The 21,514-nt window shown below is 47.9% G+C and overlaps 1 protein-coding gene across 2 annotated transcripts in view; it reads right to left on the bottom strand.

The window, feature by feature from the left end:
• Positions 1-13,796, bottom strand: part of LOC116503370 (major histocompatibility complex class I-related gene protein-like) — a 57,933-nt gene extending 44,137 nt beyond the window's left edge. Inside the window, exons 1-4 of one of the 2 annotated variants that reach the window (XM_032209742.1) lie at positions 12,160-13,796; positions 6,731-6,967; positions 4,010-4,285; positions 3,145-3,432 (exon numbers count right to left, since the gene is read on the bottom strand). In XM_032209742.1, the coding sequence (XP_032065633.1) occupies positions 3,145-3,432; positions 4,010-4,285; positions 6,731-6,967; positions 12,160-12,232 (874 nt within the window). In that variant the 5' untranslated portion in view covers positions 12,233-13,796. The remainder of the gene's footprint in view (positions 1-3,144; positions 3,433-4,009; positions 4,286-6,730; positions 6,968-12,159) is intronic. The other variant, XM_032209743.1, reaches the window with a different exon arrangement.
• Between the last annotated feature and the right edge of the window lie 7,718 nt (positions 13,797-21,514).

The following is a 21,514-nucleotide window of genomic DNA, read 5'->3' as shown; positions in this document are numbered from 1 at the left end:
CAACAGCAGCAAGGTTGAACATTCTGAGATTTGCAGGAAATGGGAAAATGGCTGCAGTTTCTTCTTCCTTCTTAATTCTCATTCGAAATTAGAATTACAGGCAAGGGCCTTGTGGGGATCCTGGCTGCAAATGTCAGGGAGGTTCTCTCCCATCACACTAGATCCATCAACACAGAAAGACACAGGATTTGGGGTCAATAGATGTATTTTGCTTACCAATCAGGAAGAGAATCACAGGTACCAAGATTATAACAAATCCCACCAAAGGAAATAACGTCCTATCTAAAGAAAGAGAAAAATGGTTCTGATTAGACAGATGCTGACTTCCCTAACATGGAAATGCTGAGCAATGGAAGCTTTTCTCAACCTGAACTAGTTTCCAGGCAGTTCCCCCACCTGAAGGAAGCTTCCCCCCCTCTGAGGGGCAGAAGGCCTTGAAGGGCAGAAGGAAGAACTACAACCAATGCAGCAGGCAGATAAATGGTGCTTCAGCCGGGGCCAAGAAATCAGATTAAAGAAATGTGTCTCGCAGATCCCTCCCTTCTTTACCTGGAGCTAAACTGAGGGAGGAGAAAACATGTGCAGGTTGCAATAGTTAAGAATATTATAGTTTTGCAAAAGGAATAGTTCTGAAGTAGCCGGCATTGCTTTTTATCTTGCTGGGCTGTCAAAATCCAGCCTCCCTGGACCTCCAATTATATATCCGGCACCATTGAAAGCCTGATCTGTGAACTCTGCAGCCAGCTCCAATCTCTCCTTATCGGAGGGTCCAAATTTGGACCATAGCCACTCTGTAGGAGTGGTGGACCACCTAGCAGGTAGAGGGGAGCCACATCTCCCCTCCCTGATTAGGACAGCCCCCTCAGCCGACAGGGAGCAGCGGCAGCAAACATGGCTGCCATGAAGTGGAAGACAGCCTGAAAACCTAAAATTGTGCAAGAGGAGAGAAAGTGAGTTGCTTGTGAACTAGGTAAGAGATTATTTTTTAGTGAAAAATAATCCCAAGAAATTCAAGGGGGGAGCGTATGGGAACTATTGGCTAGCGGTGGAACAAGCACATTAAAAAAATCAGAATATTTAAAAAGAGAAATTGTTTAAAGAAAATTAAGGAAAGGAAAATTGAACTCTCAAAGTGAAGATGTGGGATTGAAAAGGTATTTTAAATAATACTGGAATTTGATATGCAGCTTGTTTTTTTACAATTACAAATGTTGCCCTACTACTGGATTTATAATTTAAAAGAATTAAAATTGGAATATTAGCATTATGCAGAGAGGTAGTACCAAGTGTAAGTCTGAGCGCTATCTGCTGCTAAAAGGAGAGCTGTGCAACTTTGGGACTGTTTAAATTGCTGGATTATAAGTATCTACCTTAAAATTACTGGAAACTTAAACAATAAACAAGACTTTTAACCAAGTGATTCTGAATATTGTTGAGCAAATTAAAATGTTTGGAACAAATTAAACTCCTGGTTTCTTTTTAAAAAAATTGGATTGACTGTAAAATGGAAGCAAGTGGAAACAAAAAATAGAGCTGATCTACCAAGATATTAAGGATTTTATAAAAGAACAACACAAGGAGATGAAAAAAATGTTTATATAGAACATGTAGCTCAAAAATTGGAAAATATAACACAAGGAACAACAAATAAAGAATAGGAGGAGGAGGAAAGAATGGAAACACTAGAATGAGCAAAGGAGTGGAAGACAACAAGAAGAAGATATTAGTACAATTGATGGTGAATTAGGGATTAGAACAGAAGAGAATATTCTGAAAGATGTGAAAAGGAAATGGGAGAAAAAGGAAAACAGCTGGAGAGAGGAAAGGGGACTTAGAACAGGTAGCCATAGAACTAGACAGTGGGGGGAAAGGATGAAAGGAGAGAAAACTAGAGGGCATAGTCATAACACAGATTCAAAAATAGGTGAAATAAAAGAATTAAAAGAAGTGTATGGGAGACAACCTCCCCCAAAAGAAGATTAAAAATTTGGATGAGGGTGAAAGATGTGGGATAAAGGGAAAGAAAAAGAATGTAAAGCAAAATATGCTATGAAAGTATTTCAACAATGTGTATGAATATTAGAATTATATAAGTTGGAGAACTGCTTTGTATGTGGTGTAAGAAATAAAAATCATTTTTGAATATATATTAGTAACGTAATAATATAATCTATATTATTATTATAATTATGTAGGTTGAAAAGTAGTTTGTAAATTCGATAAATAGAATTTGTATAAGGGTATTATTAAATATGTATTAAAAGGTGATTAACAGTGAAAAACTAGGATTAAGTAATTTGAGATTAGAGAAAGAAAGAACATATTTCAATGAAAACAAGAGGATTAATATCAGAAACATAAGGATTGAAGGGTTGGGAAAATATTAAATATGTAAAAATGTGATTAACAATGAATATACACTAAATGTTTGAAAGATCATGACTGATGTGAGAAGTGCATATTGAAATATTGAATAATGAAAAAAGTAAAGATCACAACTTTGAATATTAGAATGATAGGGGAAGGTGGGAAGACTATGGTAGAGGTAGAGATAAGTAATAAATAGTAAAAACAGATATTAAGATGATCCAACATATGGCAGAAATATGAAAAGGTTTAGAATTGAAGGATGATAGAAGAAGTTATATATTAGTAAAACTAAAAATGAAGAGTAGTTATTAGGAACAATACTGTTATGTTTATTCGTATTGAACTATATGACACACAGGAATCAAACCATTCATGCAATAAGATGTATAAAAAAAACAAATTAAAAAATGTTATTAATAAAAAAAATCCAGCCTCCCCTGATGAAAAGGGCATTGAATGACCTGGTGCAACTTGTCCCATCAGATAATTCTGCCAGAAAACAAAACCGTGTTTCGTATCGCTCATATCTTCTATCTCCATATCATATCATGTTCTCATGTCTTTATTTTTAAGTTTCCACTTCCAACTCCACTCTCAATAATCACTGGACACAGTCCTAAATTTCCTCCTTTCCTTCGGAAAATTTTAGATGACATAGCAGAAAACCAGCTAACAATGGTGAATAACCTACACATTTTTATTTATTTATTTAGTAAATATAGATGCCACCCATCTCACCAAGATGTGACATGTTATAACCGCTCAGGCTCTCACCTGTTTCCTCCTTCCAGGACAAGACCAGGGGCTCCTGCAAGCCCTCGTGCTCCAGGTAACACCGAAAGTGGTCCCTCTCCTTGGGGTCGATCTCAATGCTGAGCTGGACATAATAGGTCCCATCTGAGTTGGGGGCCACGTTCCTATGGAGGGTCTCATTGTGGCAGACTTCTCCATCCCTGATCCAGGTGGCCTGGATCTCCTTGGGGTAGAAGCCAAAGGCCTGGCAGATGAGGATCTCCAGGCTGTCGTCCATCACCTTGTGAGTCACTTTCCCCACGGGGGGCTCTGCAGAAACAGCAACAACAGAGTTCTCAGGATTTTCTGGTCTTTGTGTCAAGACAGTTTAATAGGTAGTTAAGACTTCATTTGGTCACCTTCTCCCACTGCTCCCTCTCCTCTCCTGAATCTCTGGGACCCTCAAAAGATGGGGACACTGAACTCTTTAGCTTTACTTTTGAAAGGGACACATACCAAACTAATTGTACTGCTTGGGTGCTGATTTAGTTTGGATACCCCACATTGAATTTGTAAAAGTTGGTCCAGATGGAAATTAAGAAGAAAATTATCTTTTGGTTCAGCTGGATGTGAGAATTAGACTTTCTTCTGCTCTGCAAGATTTTCTCATGGAAATGCAAATGGATCTCAGCCTCCATCTCTTGCTTAATTAGTTTCATTGGTTTTTATCTTAGAAAAACTTATTTTAGGGGGCATTGAAGATGTCCCCCCCCCCTGCCATCCTTCTATAGTTTGATTTGGTAAGTGCCCAAATCTCTTCCTGTCCGGCATGTGAAGGTGCAGAAAAATATTGGGAGGGGGGACCCCAGAAAAAAATGGTAAAACCAGGGCCCATTTGGTGACTCACCTGTCTGAAGAAGAGCCTCCTTCTGGTAAGGCAGGTATTTCTGCATCATGTTAATGCAGGTCTCCTCCAGGTAGATTATATTCCTCTGGGACTTCCTTGTATCATCTTCCCACTTCTCCTTGACCTTCTGGGCCTGGGGCTGAGCTGTCACCCATCTCAGGGTCTCCTTCTCGAAGCTGATGAAGTCCATCCCATTGTAGCCATAATGCAAAAACCCTCCTTTGCTCCCGTCTTCTTTGAGCTCACAGCCCAGACTCACCTGCCAGGTGTGAAGCCCTGAAAGATGGGATAGGAATAATCCAGAGTTCCTCTCGCCTGGACACCCCACCATTGATTCAAATGTTTACTTCCATCCCACCAGCTGAGCCTGAAGCTGAAATACTGTTGTGGCCCACCAGCAGCCACCAGAGCTGGCAGCTGATTCGGACAGTGAAGAGGTTGGGGAGGAACCTGGGCCAGTCCTGGAGTCTGGGGAAGCCTCTGATGAGGGCTCTGTGTTGGAGGCAGAGATGAGGCCAGAGCCATATGCCAGTTATCAGCTGCCTTCAGCGTCAGACATCAGTGAGGCAGACAAATAGCTGGGGCCTGTTCCCAGGGTGCCCATGCGCAGAGTTGCCAGATAAGGGAACAGCTAAAGAACAGGGGTTGACTTGGGAGTAAGATTACAAGTGGATGATGAATGGCCCCTCCCAGAGTAAATAAAAGAGGAGTGAAAGGGGAGTGGAGTTTGAAGGAGACAATAAGTTCGCTTAATTGGTTCATGACTCTCTGAGACCCCTTGCCACATTTTGCAGATATCGGCCTGGCAACTCTCCAAACCAGAGAAGGTCTGTGAGTGTAAATCCTCCCTTGAAAGGCTTTGCTGGATGTGAATGAGCAGAATTCACAGTCAATTAATAAAATTTGTCGGGACAAGGCGTTTGCTTCATGCTCTTGGGAAGCCTGGGTCAGAACAAATACTTTAGCCACCAAATGAGAGAAGAGGACTCATTGGAGAAGACCTTGATGTTGGGAAAGATGGAAGGAGAAAGGAGAAGGGGACGGCAGAGGATGAGATGGCTAGACAGGGCCACTGATGCAATGAAAGCGCTGAAAATGGACCTTTCCTCTCCTCTTTCTTACAGTAGGGTAGGGGGAATCGCTTTTGTGTGATCAGGGACTGTTTTGGGCTGCGGCCAGATGATGAAGAACAAGAGACGGAGATCTTGGAGTGGGTGAAGGGTGCTTTCTTTTCTCTACACCAGGGGTCTCACTCTTGATTTCATTGAGGGCTGCATCAGGGTTGTGTTTGACCTCAGAGGGTTGGGGGTGGTCGCAGTGGTGGGTTCCTAATCGGTTCACTACTGGTTCGCTGAGAGAGGGCGTTCCTGAAAACTGTTCTGCGCATGCACAGAAACATGCCGACTATGGGAGAAGAGACTGGGGAACCGGTTCGGGGGCATGGCAGGCCTGGGTCGCTGCCAGTTCCAGTGACCCAGGCCATCAAACCACTACTGGTTCAGCAGCACCGATCCGAACTGGTAGGAACCCACCACTGGGTGTTCAGGGTGGGCATGGCCATGCTGGGCATTTGACACAGGCTCAAGATGCATTTTTCCCCTTTGCATTCAAAACAGCTATTCCAGACAAAGGGAGATTTACTTCCTGGCACAAATAGTCTCAATCCCATAATGTAGAATTGAGACTGAACTCTTTTGTATATAAGCAGAACATAAATGAACTAATGATTTCTCCAGATGGCTCGAAAAACTGCCTGTTCAACAGTCAATTTTTCTTACTACCTCTGACACAGCCCTAGAAGAGGACTTAATATTCACAACAATTTACAAAATTGATATACCACTTAATTCTCAATGACCCTGGGTGGCTCAGAACAATCAAAAATTTTACAATGAAATCAATCACAGGTAAAATGTTAAGATAAAAGATGAAAAGTAAGGGGGCTCACTCTCTCCCGTCAAAGACCTGGGTGAAGAGCCAGAGGTTTTTGGCTCTTCTGATCAACAGCCATTCAAATCTTGAAGGGTACCGAGTTCTAATTGGCAGATGCTGATAAAAGAGAAGGTGAAGAAGATGCTGCCTGCTGCAACACTCTGCCAGCCAAAACGTGGCACAGGGAGGGCGGCCTCTACCTCCTGCAGTACTCTTGTCTCCGGCCAATGGGGCCTGTCTGGAAATATCAAAGAACGGCCTGCAGTGCCTCTGCAGGCCAAAACGGGGCTCACACCCTGTTTTCGGCCTCCATAGCCTCCTGCAGCACTCTGCCTGCTGAAAATGGGCTGCCGGAGGTTGTGTGCGGCCTGTTTCTGGCTGGCAGAGGTACTGTGGGCCGGTCCTTTGATATTTCCAGGTCGGCCCCAAGGGCCAGATCTAAGCACCCTGTGGGGCAGATCCAGATTGGGGGCCTTGAATTTGACACCCCTGCTTTACAGGAAAGGATATCTCACCATTATGCTCCTTGCAGCCATTGGTGTTCAAACGATATTTTCCTTTCCATATCATGTCAACCATCCAAGGTTCAAGCCACCTACTTTCTATTTTTTGCCAGCTTTGACGATTTTCAATCATGGTTGTCCCAAAGCTGATTTTTACCAAAACCTTTGGACTTTTGGAAAAAGCACCTTTGGGATTTTGCCTGCTTGCCTCTCCTGATAATTGAAGTGACAAGAGGCCAAAAGTAAGATTGGAGGGAGAATTTGGGATTTGAGAGCCTCTGTTTACCTCCAGCCTTGTGGTTGAGTTTTGATAGCCACTCCAGGTCAGCCCCAAACACCCTTTCAAGGGCCACGAGGATCGTTGTATCCACCATCTCCAACCAGGGTACCATCTTCATGGTGTTGTTGTCATATTGAGTGATGGGCTGATCATCCAGGTGGACCATGGAGAGGAACTCCGGCAGTCCCTGGCTGGATTCTGACACCCTCAGATAGGAATAGCACAAAGAGTGCCTGGGGGAGCCTGGAAAGAGAACAGGGTAAAGGCTGGTATTAAGTTAGGGGTGAGAATGGAGATGAGGCCAGAGTGAATTCAGCAAAGTTCTTTTTATTAGTTGATAAGAACAACAGTAACAGCCTGGCTGACAGCACTGCTTTCACAGGAAGCTGTCAGCTGGCCAATGAATCCGATTAAAGTATGTTCCCGCTTCAATAGCGAACCTGAGTTAGAACTTCATCAGCTAGTTTCAGCTATTTATTTCAATACGTAACAGGTAATTTGGGGGGGGGGTCTGCAGCTCTAGCTCCTCCCTTGCTGCTATCATGAAAAGCAGCTCTGAAACAGGAGGCCAACCATCTGCTGTACTTTGGAGGATTCCAGTCATGAAATTAACCCTGAAAGAAGTTTTCAAGCAACTCTTGGCTGACCTACTCAAAATTTCTGCTACCGGTTCTCCAGAACTGGCCAGAACCTGCTGAATGCCACCTCTGCTTCAGGTCCAAGAAGCTGTACCACACACAGAAAGGCACATCATCCTGAGTATTATGTTCTAATATTAAATAACTTGACTGAGGTGATCCATTCAACAGTAAGATTTATTCCCACATCAACTATGCACAAATCATGACAGAACCGAGAAACTCTGATTTGACAGCTCTTTATATAGTAGCTGTCAAAACCGGCAACCAATTAGAACGATGTTAGCTTCCCTGGGTGACGCCTACATTGACCGACCAATCCTGTCATCAGGTGGAGATGATTGACACCTCGTGTTTGCCTTGGCTCAGACATAACACATCTTTTCTACATCATGGTGACCAAAACTGAATGCAGTATTTCAAGTGTGGCTTTACCAAGGCATTATAAAGTGGTATTAACAATTCATGTGATTTTGATTCTATTCCTCTGTTTATGCAGCCTAGAACTGTGTTGGCCTTTTTGGCAGCTGCTGCACACAGCTGGCTCATATTTAAAGGGTTGTCCACTAGGACGCCAAGACCTCTTTCACAGTTACTACTGGGAGCAAGTATACTGTACCTGTGCATTTCGCTTTTGTTGCCTAAACGTAGAACCTTACTCCTTTGAAGTTCATTTTATTAGATAGTGCCCAATGCTCAAGTGTATCAAGATCCTTCTGTATCTTTAGCCTGTATTCTGAAGTGTTGGCTATTCTGGCCAGCTTGGGGGTCATTCGCAAATTTGATGAGTTCACCCACCGATCAGCATTTAACAAACAGAGAGCTAACAGTCATTCTGGCTCCAGCTTATGGCTGCTTGAGGTAACAGCAACAGTGGTTACATTTGCAGCAGTACTTAAAGAAACAGTACTACTATCATGGCTTATATATTGCTAACCCAACTGTTAGCTTACATACCTAACACCCTCATCCAAATCGTGGTTGGTGAAGCACCTGAAACCCATCTGGGCACATTTCTGAGAGGGGGACTCCTCCCTCTTGGCCCAGCCAGGTTTCAGTTATACATGCCAGATCTGCCACCTCGTCTAATATCAAGTCCTGGACGAGGGGAGCCTTATTCACAACAGACCTGGCATTTAGCAACAGCAACCTGAGATCAGGGCCCTGATCTCCTCTGCCACCAGGTTCTTGAGGTGAACCTGAAGGGCCGGGACAAGGAATCGTTGTAATGTAGGGAGTCCTTCTTCCCCGGTAATGGCTAGCCCTACGGCTCCTGTCATATCTGCCCCTCCCGGGCATGACCAAAATGCTCCGACCCTCTTCCCCACCCGTAGACCCCCCCTCTCCCATGGCCCCATTCTTCCCGGCAGGCCACACACAGCATTCACTCTAGGGCGAGGGGCAGATCCAGGCCCCCATCCTATGTGGTCCAGCCGGGACACAGGGGAATAACTTGGTAGACCATCTCTGGGTTGAGTTTCAGGATGTTGCCTCCGGGGATGTGGACAAGGCTATGCGAGCTGTGAGTTCCTCCACCTGTATACTGGACCCGTGTCCCTCTTGGCTGACTGCCAACAGCAGAGAGGTGACACGAGGCTGGATCCAGGCGGTTGTTACCGCCTCTCTTCGGGAGGGATACCTCCCCACCGCGCTTAAGGCGGCGGTGGTGAGGCCCCTCCTGAAGAAACCGTCCTTGGATCCAGCAGTTCTTAACAACTATCGTCCAGTCTCCAACCTCCCCTTTCTGGGGAAGGTTGTTGAGAAGGTGGTGGCCTTACAGCTTCAGCGTACCTTGGAGGAAGCTAACTACCTTGACCCCTTCCAGTCTGGCTTCAGGCCCGGTTACAGCACTGAAACCGCTTTGGTCGCATTGATCGATGATCTCTGGAGAGCCAGAGATGGAGGCTATGCGTCCATCCTGGTTCTCCTCGACCTCTCAGCGGCTTTCGATACCATCGACCATGGTATCCTTCTGCGACGACTGCGGGAGGTGGGGGTGGGCGGCACTGTTTTACAGTGGTTCTCCTCCTACCTCTCGGACAGGTCGCAGTCGGTGTTGGTGGGGAGGGAGAGATCGTCCCCGAGGCCCCTAACCTATGGGGTGCCGCAGGGTTCGGTTCTGTCCCCCCTGCTATTTAACATATACATGAAACCGCTGGGCGAGATCATTCGAAGGCACGGGATAAAATACCACCAGTATGCGGACGATACTCAGTTGTATCTGTCCGCCCCGTGCCAACTCAATGAAGCGGTGGACGTGATGAACCGGGGCCTTGAGGCTGTTAAAGACTGGATGAGAGCTAACAAACTGGTACTCAACCCGGAAAAGACCGAGTGGCTGTTGTGCTTTCCTCCCAAAAATTTGGCTAACGTTCCACCAATCAGGCTGGGGGGGCAAAACTTATCCCCCTCAGATAGGGTCCGCAACTTGGGAGTCCTCCTGGATCCACAGCTGAGTTTTGACCACCACTTGTCGGCTGTGACCAGGGGGGCATTTGCCCAGGTTCGCCTGGTGCGCCAGTTGCGGCCCTACCTGAACCGGGAGGCTCTCACAACAGTCACTCGAGCCCTTGTGATCTCTAGGCTGGAATACTGCAATGTGCTCTACATGGGGCTGCCCTTGAAGAGCATCCGGCGACTTCAGCTAGTCCAGAACGCGGCCGCGCGAGTGATCATGGGCGCACCACGGTTCGCCCATATAACACCAATCCTCCGTGAGCTGCGCTGGCTACCTGTTGATCGTCGGGTGCACTTCAAGGTCTTACTTACCACCTATAAAGCGCTCCATGGTAGTGGATCTGACTATTTGAGAGACCGCCTCCTGCCAATCACCTCCCTGCGTCCCATCAGATCGCACAGAGTAGGCCTCCTCCGAATTCCATCCGCCAGTCAGTGCCGACTGGCGACTACGCGGAGGAGAGCCTTCTCGGTTGCTGCTCCGACATTATGGAACAACCTCCCCGTGGAGATCCGTACCCTCACCACAGTCCAGGCCTTCCGCACAGCCCTTAAGAACTGGCTATCCCGTCAGGCCTGGGGATAGGATTACTCTCACCCCACCCGAATGTTGAGTGAATGTTGTGTTTTTATGATCAATTTTCTTTTAATCACGATTCCTTTCTTTTTAAGTCTTGTCTTGCACTCCCTTCCCTTCACTGTTGTAAGCCGCCCTGAGTCCCCTCAGGGAAAAGGGCGGCATATAAATTTCCAATAAAATCTAAAAAAATCTAAAATCTAAAAACCCATCCACTTCTGCTTCTGCACTCAGTGGAGGGGGCTCCAGGTCGCACCCCTAGTCCCATCGCATTCATTCAACAAGCATTCCGCACAAACACACCCCACAATAATCGTTAAAATACAAAAACAGCAATAAAAATAATTAACTAATTAATTTAAAAGTGGGCACATTCATTCTTACAATCGTACTATCATACACTCAGCACACAAGTTAAAATGCAGATTCTTAGATCAGCGCAGTCTGAGGCGGCTGAGCTGGTAACAATTTGGAGGGGGGGGGAGGAAAATTCCTCACTCTTCCCCCAGGCAGTCTGGGAAAGGTGCCAAAGTCTGAGGGGACTGGAAAGGCTGGTGCTGGTTGAAAAGAGCAAGTTCCCCATTCTCTTCGATCTTGTCCTCCCCCTCTGGGGGGGCATAGATCGAAGCGTCCAGCAGCAACGGCGTCCGAAGCCAAAGCCACAGCGAGGAAGAGGAGGAGGGAGGGAGGGGGAGCCGCATCCAGGGTGGAACGGCGGCGGCAGAAAGGCCAGCCGCCCAGCCCCAGGTCACACCAACACAGGCTTCTCCAGCTCCACGGGCAGCAGGGCAGGCACAGCGGCGTGACCCAGCGCCCCCCACTCCAAAGCGGCAAAGCCAGGCCGGCGGCGATGGGACGGCAGTCGCGATGGCCGGGTGGGCGAAACAGCGGCAACTTAGCTGCGCCCCTAAGGCAGCAGGGACGGTCGACGGCTGGAGCGGATGAAACGGCAGGGCCAGCAGTCCCCTCCAAGCTACAGGCCGAGCCACGGCGGCTCAAACAGATAGAGCGGCGGCCGCGGCAATTGGAGCGGGCGACTGGAGCAGGCGGGGCAGCGCCAAGATCGGCAGCCGCCCCGACGCAGCAAGGCCGGCTGCGATGACCAAAACAGACCAAAACAGATGGAAACAGCGGTGAACCGGTGCCCCCCCCCCCACGACAAAGCCAGGTCGGCGTCCAAAAACGGCAGTCACAGCGACTGGAGCCGATAGGACGGTGACCGGAGCTGGTGGGATAGTTGCAGGATCGGTAGCGCTTTCTGAGAACGGCTCTTCCAGAAGGAGTATTTTCCTCCGGGAGCTGCCTCACCGAATCCCCCCTATGTTATTCTTGCATTCCAATCATTCCAGTTCAGTTCTCAAACCTCGGCTCCATTCCTTTTAAGCGGTTTTTTCCTCAGAAACCTGAGCGATAAAACTCAGGCAGTTCCTTTGCATGTGCGGCACTGGTGGAGAGAGCCTCACGTGCGTCCCGAGGACAGCCTCTCTCTCTCTCTCTCTCTCTCTCTCTCTCTCTCTCTCTCTCTCTCTCTCTCTCTCTCTCTCTCTCTCCTTGCTCAAATGCAAATAGTAATTACACTGAGAACACAAAAAAGTTCTTGAACGAGGCTGAGCGAAGGACGAGGGAAGGGGGGCCTTTCCCGCTGGGAAAGGAATTTGAGACGGAGGGTGAATGTGGGGGAAGAGACCCAGGCAGGACAGGCGTCCCCCTCCTCTCGCTTTCAATCTCCTCCCACCAGGTCGCAAAGCCTTCCAGAAACTCACCGCAGCGGCTCCCCGGCACGGAGGACTCCAACACAGCCCACAGGAGCCAGAGGGGCGCCCAGGACAGCTCCATCGCCCTCCGACCACGTGGCCCTCCGCCCCCCCCGCACCGAAGACCTCGCGCCCAGAAGCTGAAAGCATCTCCGTCCACCGACGGAGCTCAGATTTCTAAGTTTTCCGCCACGCCCTAAGCCTTAAACAAACCAATGGAAACAGCAACAGAAGTGGAGGGGAGGGTGAAACTGCACTGTCTGTTGCACAAACTGCAACGTCTCGGCAAGAGAGAGGCGTCTAGGCAAACTTTGCCCACAATACGGAGCCTAATCCGTGGGACCAGGGACAGCGACCTTCAGCCTGCGAACGACCTGGTTGCGCCTATTGTGTGAACGCAGCCACAGCGAGGCCCTCCTAATTCTTCTCGCCAGGCTCCTCCGGAGCGACCCCTTTCCCCCTCTCTTCCCCTCCTCCCCAGGCAAGGAGAGTAATCGGGGAAGGAGCTTAGACTGTTGTCTGCATTGAAATCTTCCCCTTCCCCCTCCTCCCGACCCCTGGTGGTGGTTTCCTGTCTTGGGTCGTGGTCTCACCCTCTGTTTGTCCCTTCTTGACAAAGGAAGGAAGAAAAGAAGGAGAGGGAGGGTCTGAGGGAAGCCCTGCCTTAGCAGTAGCCCACCAGCAGCCCCATTGCCCTCTCGCCACCCCCTTCCCCTCTCCTAGTGGTCTCCCATCCTATCACTGAGGATCCTTTGCTTACAAAGCCTGGTCTTTGATTTCTGCTGCCCCATGTCCCTGGGCTCTGTGCCCAGCTCCTAAGGCCAGGGATTGGCCGGAGGCCAGCATTGGGTCAGCCCTGGTATGGGGACCTCTAGGCCGCCCCTTCCTTGGACGCCATGGAGATGGAAGTGGGCAGCTGGATGAATTCTAAGTGGACTCCAGGACTACCTTTATATGTATTGATATGTATATGTATTCATGTATTGGTATATTGCTATTATTTAACACAGTGTGGCCATTATGCCTTGCAATTTATTGATGTGATTATCTGCTGGTTGACTTGGGACAACCCATTTTAATGTATTTTAATGTATGTATTAAGAGACTATTTTTTATTCACATATTGATGTATTTATCGCTTATTATTTAGCACCTAGAGATAACAGAGGCAAGATACCTTATATCTACTGATGTAGCTAACCATGGTTGATTTGTTGGAATTGCTTCCCAGTTCAGCCTCCTATTCTGATCTTACCTGGTGGTCTCCCATCACAGCCATGCAGAGACAAACCAGGGCAGTCATCCTTATTTTAAGGGCCCGTCCTCCAGAGCGGATAGAGGGGCTCACTCCAGGTCCCTTCCCTTAAGCTTTGCTTCCCTGTGAATCCTTTTCTGTTGCCCTATGCAAGAGGCTCAACAGCTCCCCACCCACAGCTGTCTTAGATAGAAAAAGTATTGGGTCAATTTGATTGATGGATAAAACACTTGCACATCTGAGGTATTTATCAAGAGAAGTGTGTAAAATTATGAATTAATGAGTATGGATGAAAAATGTATTATGTTTACACTGGTGTAACCACTGGAGTGAACCTATTAGATTTGTAGGTACAGATATCAGCAGTCAACTACAGTGGAGGTCATAGAGTCATATGTTTATCATTAATGTTATATTTGTTGTATATTCCTTTTCTTTTTCCTGTGTATTTTTGGTAATTCTTGTTTTATTGTTTTGCTTTATATTTTATTTTTGGAAATATAGAAGAAAAAAATAAGAAAGAACAGTAATGGTGATGCTTAGTGTTGTCATTGCCGTCTTTTGTGGGATAAAGCCAAGGTCACTGTCAGCCAGGGTCCAAATGGAGTCAGAGATACTGACAAAAACTTGTGGTTTTACATAAATAAATATATTTACAGTAAAAAAAAAGAGAGAGGCAGGCAGGAGCATCATCAGGTAAATCAATGTGGCTGGAACATCATGAGGTAAACCACAGAGAGCACACCAGGCGGGAAAGCAGGAAACTCCCCCTTTTCACTCAAGGCAACCAATCACGGCTCAGATTGCCTCAGGCAGCAGCCAACCCTCTTCAATCCATCAGCGATGACTGGGTGTCCTGACTCATTAGGCAACCCCCACTGACTGAGGAAAATGGCTCCTTGTGACTGAGTAGCCTCACCGACCTCCATTGTGCCTCCCTCCGTTCAGTCCTCTGGTGGAGGAGGCAGTTTCTCCCCATCCCTTCTGATCAGCTGCAGCTGCAATCCTCATCCATCCTGGGCTTCTGGCTGGGTCTGTGAGCCCTCCAGCTGCAGCTGCGTCTCTCCACTTTCCTCTCCAACCAAGTGCTCATCCGCTTGTTCCTCTGAGGTTCCTGGGCTCACTTCTTCCTCCATTCCTTCCTCCATTCCTTGCTTGGCAGCATCTTCCAGATGTTCCTCCAGGCCCAACTCTGAAATCTCCAGAGCTGGTCTTTCTTTATGGTCTGAATAGGCATCTGAAGAAGCCATCAGAGGTCTTCTCTCTCCTTTCCTTAGCTCTGACTTTTGCCCACAGCAATCCTGTGGGGAAGAAAACAGCCAAAGTAGAATATGTACTACCCCAAAACACAAACAGATCCCCCCTGAGAGAGAGGAATTTCTAGGGAGGGGCCATCACTTCTCCCACCAGTGTTTCCATCCTCTTGTCTCTCTCATACCTCCAGCTCATCATCAGCAAAAAGTCTTTATCCTAGACAACCTCCTCCCGTGTTTTTCCATCCCACCACTGCTTTTGCCCCCCCCCCTTCTCCAGTCCTTCCTGGGCAGAAATCCCCCATTTTCCCAGGGTGCCCCATTTGCTGCTCCTTTCCTGCCTCACTCTCTTTCCTTGGATCTGGTGGGACAAAGAAGCTGAGCTTTGACAGACCTTCCCTGTAGAGCAGCTAATGAGAGGTTTCCCAGCAGGAGGGCTGAGCCCCACAGGAGCCCCAGACAACCCACCGTGGCTGCCTTGGGAAGACTTTGTAGATGAATTCCCCACCCCAACAATTTGGATACCTGTCGGCACTCAGGTATTTTTCAAGACCCAAATTTTATTAATTAAATACATTTCAGCAACAGTGAGGCTTACCTGTGATGTAAATTTGGGCTGGAGCATTGCATGTGGCTGAATCTCATCTTCTGTGCAATAAATTAGGGGAGAATATTCTAGATGACGGTGATTAAAGCAGATTGTGTCCTCCCGATGCAAAATTTTCCTGCATCCCAGCCAGTTGCCTGATATATGGCAAAAAGAGAAGATAATTTATTTCTGGGGCACCAGCTCCTGCCTGGGGTGCATATAAGCTGAAGATCTTCAAGGACCCAGATGGCACCGCTGTCTGGATTTTAACCCAGCATCTTGATTTGCTTATTATGGATGAAAGCAGGGGTGAAATCTACTTACCTTCACTACTGGTTCACAAATGGGAGTGCACACTCCACACGCATGCGCCAACTCCGCACATGCCCGGGACCTTCTGCATAGGCACAGAGCATCTAAAACGGACAAGATGACGTCTGGGTGGGTGGGCAGAGCCTGCTACTGAGTGTGCCTGAACGGTCCGCGATATCTTCCTCGCTCTTTCTTCTTGGGAGGCTCTCCGATCGATTTCGCTCCAAAGGGCTTTGGGGGACCTTTTGGTAGAAGTTGGCTGTCGATGATCTGAAGGGGATCGCTGCGGATCAGCTCGGACCCCGCTCCCTTCCGCCCATGGCCCCGGGAGACTGGCCAAGGAGCCGCGCTCTTCCTTTCGTGCTTCTCACCCCGCAGCACGAAGAACCCGAAAGCCTGACCGGTCAGGAGCATCTGTTACTACGGATTCCTTCCCTCCGCCAAATACAGCGTCTGGTCTCCACGCCGCCCCGCCCCTTCGGCCTCTGTCCCGCCCCCTCCGAGCTCCGAGCAGTATCAGCAGCCGGAACCCACCTCTGACTTCAATGTCTTGCTTATCCTTTCCTAAACTTGTAATTGTTCTTTCTGTACTGTCCTACACCAAAATTGGATAAGTTCTGGGTCAACGAGAAGACCTGCAAACAAGCTGATCTTATGGTCAGGATTCCTGAGGGGCAGGTTTGTCAGGCCAAAGAGACTCCGGTGCTTGGGATTGCATGATTTTTGTGGGCGAAGTGACATGGCTGCAGCTGTCCCAGGACTTCAATGTGAAAACGTTGAAAGCACAATGAGAGAAGAGAGGATCACCCAAGGAAGCTGATTGTCTCTGCACAAGGACTGGTTGGCAGAGAAAAAGACCCACATTGGAAAAGGCGTCCAGGTGTAACCGAGGGACAAAGCATGAAGAAGAAGCTGGTTAGAAGGAACAAAGCATGTTAACATGACAACCCCAGTCAGTCATTTAGTTTAGCTGCAGGTGGTGAAACCACCAAGGAATGAAAGAGGGCAACCACAAGAGTTTCGTTTCTGGAGCTTCTGAGAATAGCAACTGTAGGTTTGAAGAATTTGGAAGATGACTGGAGGGGCTCACCAGATCTTGGGGGGATTTTGCCAGAGCGTTGGGGAAAACCACCACTTCTGGGCCTCTGCCCCTCCCCTCCTGCACTCATAAGCAGGACAGAAAACCCAGCTGGAGCCCGTTGGAGGGGGAGGGGGCCCTGTGGACCCTCTTGGCCAGGGTGTTTTTCTCAGTTCCAAGCAGCCCCTGGAATCGCCCCCAGGACCCCACTGGAGGCCGTGCAACCCCTTCCCTCCCCAATGCAGGAAGCCACGTTGCTGCACCCTCTCTTGCCAGCCCATGTGTGAAATGCTTTTTTTTTTCCTGTACAGGTGCAGTTTCTGCACAGTCTCCCAGGGGAGCCCAAGGGAGAGCTTATGGCAGTAATCTAACCTGGGAGGAATCACAAGGGTGTGGGGCATGGAGCCGGGGTTCACCCTCAGAATACGGAGGGCACACGATGTAGCAGCCAAATCTGGGCAAAGAAATCCCTGGCCAGGATTTCAGCCAGGAGGAGGTCTCAGGGTCTGGGTGGCCCTGACAGTGGGAGGGGGCAAATTTCAATGCAGAGAAGAGTCTAAGCCCCTTCCCCAATTGGCCTCTTTTCCCAGGGGGGGGGACAAATGACCTGCATCAGTCTCCTCCTCCTGCTCCCCACCTCTTCTTTCTTTGTTCCAGCCAAGAATTCAGATCTAGGACTTCTTAATTCCTTGTTGTTGACCAACCTAGAGTTTAGCAGCAGCAGCCAAAGGCCTGGGTCTCTCTGTGCAGGTTCTGGGCATGAGCTCAGAGGGGCAAAACACACCACCGGTGTTAAGGAATCATGGGTGTGTGTGTCTTCCCCGTAACAGCTTTTGTTGAATTTTGTCTTTGTGTTAATTGTTCCCATTACCAGATTGAGCGGCACAATCCCTCATGCTCCATTCACTTCCTCATTGGACTACTGCAATGCACTCTATATAGGGCTGCCCTCGAAGACTATCCGGAAGCTTCAGCTGGTGCCAAATGAAGTTTGCACAGGAAGTGATGTGTGTTGTTTTTTTAAAAAACCACATTATACCTCTGTTCTTTCTGTTGTACCAATTGTCAGGCTATTTCTGGATCCAGTTCAGAGCATGCTGAGGTAGAGGGACAGCCTCCTCTGAGTTCTGACACCACCTGATCCAAATAGACAGGAAGAGCCAGGAGGAGCCTGGAAAGGGAAAAGGGTGAAGGGCAGAATTGGGAATGGGAAGATCTGTAGCTCCAGCTCTTCCCTCCAGGCTGTTCTGATTCGGGGATTTCGGAGCTCTGGGCAGCTGGACCGCAGGTAGAAGATGCCACCCTCCCTCATAGTCCTCCCCTAGAGACTTTTCTGATGGGGGGGAGCTATCTGCAGGGAGGCTCTGTGAGGGGAAAATTAATGGGGACCCACAATATTTGTTGCTGTTGTACTCTTTTCATGCCTTTCTAAGCACAGTAGAGTTTTTTGGGGGAGGTGAGATGGGTTCAATATTAGCATTCATTACCTTGTTGCAGAAAATGAGACAAGACCAGCTCTTTGTCAAAGGGAAAGGTTTATTTGCGCAAAGGTTCAGGAGCAAAACCTGAACCCCGAATGGCAGTTGTGTACAGTCTTTTATACTCTTTGACAACTTATCGATCATCCCCAAATACCAGGCCTTCCTGTGTCACGTAGACCCCTTTCCTGTGTCATGTAGACCTCTACAAAATCTCCCAAAACAGAGACATGACACTCATTACTCATTTACCTCCCCACAGGGGGCATTGGTACAAATATCCTGTTTCATTTGTTTTAGTTAGGGGAAGCAAACAGAACAACTAATCTTAAGGGTAATCATTCCTTTATCCCATTCCACATGGTAAAGAAACTTTTAATACCCAAAGAATCTGTCTAGTTGTCAAATTCTCTTTTAACCTGATGCATGTATAACGGGACATTTATAATCATCATGTGCATCTGATAGAAACGATAGTTGATCTGGGGATTTTGGTGTATATTCACCTTCCTCTACATCACAGTTCCTTAAACAAGGGGAGCTGAGGCTGTGGGAAATAGGGAAGTAGGCATTAACGGTAAGTGTCTAAAGGATAACTCAGCATGATTGTGGTTAATAAGAGAGGCAACTGACTGAGTTTCTATGTCAAATGAAGAAAGCCATGAGCTTTATATAAGGTATATAAAACAAAGTTGGTCAACGGGAGAGGGGGGCCAATTGGCCTCAAGCCGCCCCTTTGACCCTCATTGCAACGTGATTATGATGAAAGTGCTTTATGTACGTTATGCTCTTAAACTAAACACACCTCTGGATCCTCAGTGATATGCTTTATGGTGTACTAGATGTTCAGTTTCTAATAAATGCAGCTATGCTCATAATCAGGTTTTCCCCTTGACAGCTCAGCCTTTGTCTGGACAGGACTGGGGGTAAGTTGACTCAGAAATACAAACGGAAAAAAGGCCTCCGCAAAGGAGCCTCGGTGAAGCGCCAGGGAAGGAAGCCGTTTTCCTGCAAAGGGAGTTTCGGAGAGAGGAGGGACAGCGCTCCCCCCAATTCCCTCTCTGTTGTCCCCCCCCCCACTCCATTGCAAGATTCAGCGAGACTCACCCAGAGCCTGCGGCTCAGTTTCTGTCTTGCCTAGGCAGCAAAGGAGGAGATAAGAAGCGGGAAGGCCTGGTAGGTGAGAAAGGGAAGGATTTAAAGAAAGCCTGATTTCACTCCACTATCATTTACCCAGGCACTCCGGCGCCTTCCTCTGGAGTTCGAGACATCCCCCCCCCCCTATCATCCTGTAAGAAGTAGCCCCCCCCTCCAAAGACGCCCCCTTCTCAAAGAATTTCCCCTTCAAAAGAATTAACAAGAAAAGATGCCTCTATCAAAAGCGGGGGGGGGGGGATTCCCTGAAAATAAGAAACAATCCATGCCTCTCCCTTGGTGTCTCCATCAGCGATAGCAATAAATAGCCTCAGGCACTATTTACACCTCCAAAGCAATGGCCCCTAACTTTTTGGCCATGGGGGACCAGTTCCGTGGAGGGAGGTTTTTCCGTGGACTGAGGGGGGTGGGGGAGGTGTGGATTTGGTTGCTCTCTGGATGTCGTGGATGAGGTTTTGCTTATTTGTGTGTCCGAGTTTCTGGCATGCTGTGGCCCGGTTCTGATCCACAGACAAATGGAAAGCCCTGCTCTAAAGAACTCAAGCAGCTAGGCACCAGCAAACTATCCCTTTGCCTCATTCATGAGTATGAAGGATCAGATGCAGGGGTGGGTTCCTGCCAGTTCTAACCTCTTCTATAGAAGAGGTTCCACAAATCTACAGTGCTGTTTAGAACCGGTTCCAGCTCCCTCCTCCTGCCGGTCCGCACATCATCAAGATAAAGAGCAAGAGGAGGAATTCTGGGAGTTGAAGTCTACAAGTCTTAAAGCTGTCAAGTTTGAACACCCCTGGGGTTTTTTTTTCTAAAGGGTTAGGGGTGCAAGGGTCTTGTAACTTGACAGCTTGAAGACTTGCGTGCTTCAAATGCCAGAGTTTCTAAGCCAACTTTTTGGTTGCTAAGCAAGAGCGTTGTTAAGTGAGTTTCACCATCTTTTACAAGTTGGCCATGCCCACTCAGTCACATGGCTGGCAAGCCACTCCCACAAAGCAGGCCACACCGATAGAAGAAGTTCTAAAATTTTTTGAAACGATAGAATGTATGTCCAGATGAGGCCTTGGAGATCAGAGGAGATAAGAGCCAGGTGTGGATGGAATGGAGATGAGAGTGAGGAATGTGAATTCTGATGAAACATTTTCTCCTGTCTTCATTTCTTTGCCTTGACCATTAAGAGCTTTGCTCCTTTCCTGTCTCTCTCACTGCACAGGGAGGCGGGGAAGGGGGGGGGTTGCTGCCTCAGACAAAAGTTTTAAGCTGCTTTTACTTTTCTCTGTGGAAGGAGGGGGTGGAGCTACCTCAGATAAAAACTGTGCTCTTTTATTCTGCTCTGCAATCGGAAGTGGGTGGGTGCACATTAACAGGAAGACAGAAGTTAGCATCTTAAAATGCCGAGATAGTGCAGTGGTTAGGGTGCAGTACTGCAGGCCACTTCAGCTGACTGTTATCTGCAATTCAGCGGTTCTAATCTCACCCGCTCAAAGTTGACTCAGTCTTCCATCCTTCCGAGGTGGGTGAAATGAGGACCCAGACTGTGGGGGCGATATGCTGACTCTGTAAACCGCTTAGAGAGGGCGGAAAGCCCTATGAAGCGGTATATAAATCTAACTGCTATTGCTATTGCTAAAATAGCCAGTTATTATAAGGAAAACCACAAGAACATATCACACCTTGTGTCTGGGAATTAGCGGCTTGGACACCAAGCAAGAGCCCAGATTTGGAGATAACAATTACCTAAAGCCGCAAACAGACCACCTACTGCCACAGTCTTTTACAAAGCAGACAAAGCGGATAAAAGACCCTTTTAAATGTAGATCCCCATCTGCCTTCAGAGCCCGCCTTCAAATGCTCCGAAGGCCTACTCATAGCACTCCATGTGGCTGGAATGATCTGGAAAAGCAGAGTCCTGGGCTCCTATGATCAACCTCTGTGACTCTCTGACAAGCCAAATCAACGTGGAAGCCAAATGCATTGAACAGCCTGTTACTAATGTAATGTTAAGGGATTTAAATGTAGTAGCTGGACCAATGCGGTTGTGCATTGAGCCAGAAGACACAGATTTAGATGATTGATTGGAGAGGGATGGTCCCTGCATGAGGCAATCTGCACTGTGATTGGTTGCTGTGGGTATGGAGGAGGAGTTTCCATTGTTTTCCCACCTTTTTCTTCTGCGTGCCCTGTAGGCTCTGTCATTTGCCCCCTGATGCTCCTGCTAGCCAGACTATCTTGTTTCTCCTGATAACCCATTGA

This window comes from Thamnophis elegans, chromosome 2 (genome assembly GCF_009769535.1).
Source record: "Thamnophis elegans isolate rThaEle1 chromosome 2, rThaEle1.pri, whole genome shotgun sequence".
NCBI lineage: Eukaryota > Metazoa > Chordata > Lepidosauria > Squamata > Colubridae > Thamnophis > Thamnophis elegans.
Note: the sequence above shows the minus strand (reverse complement) of the source record. Positions and strands in the feature narration are given on the sequence as shown.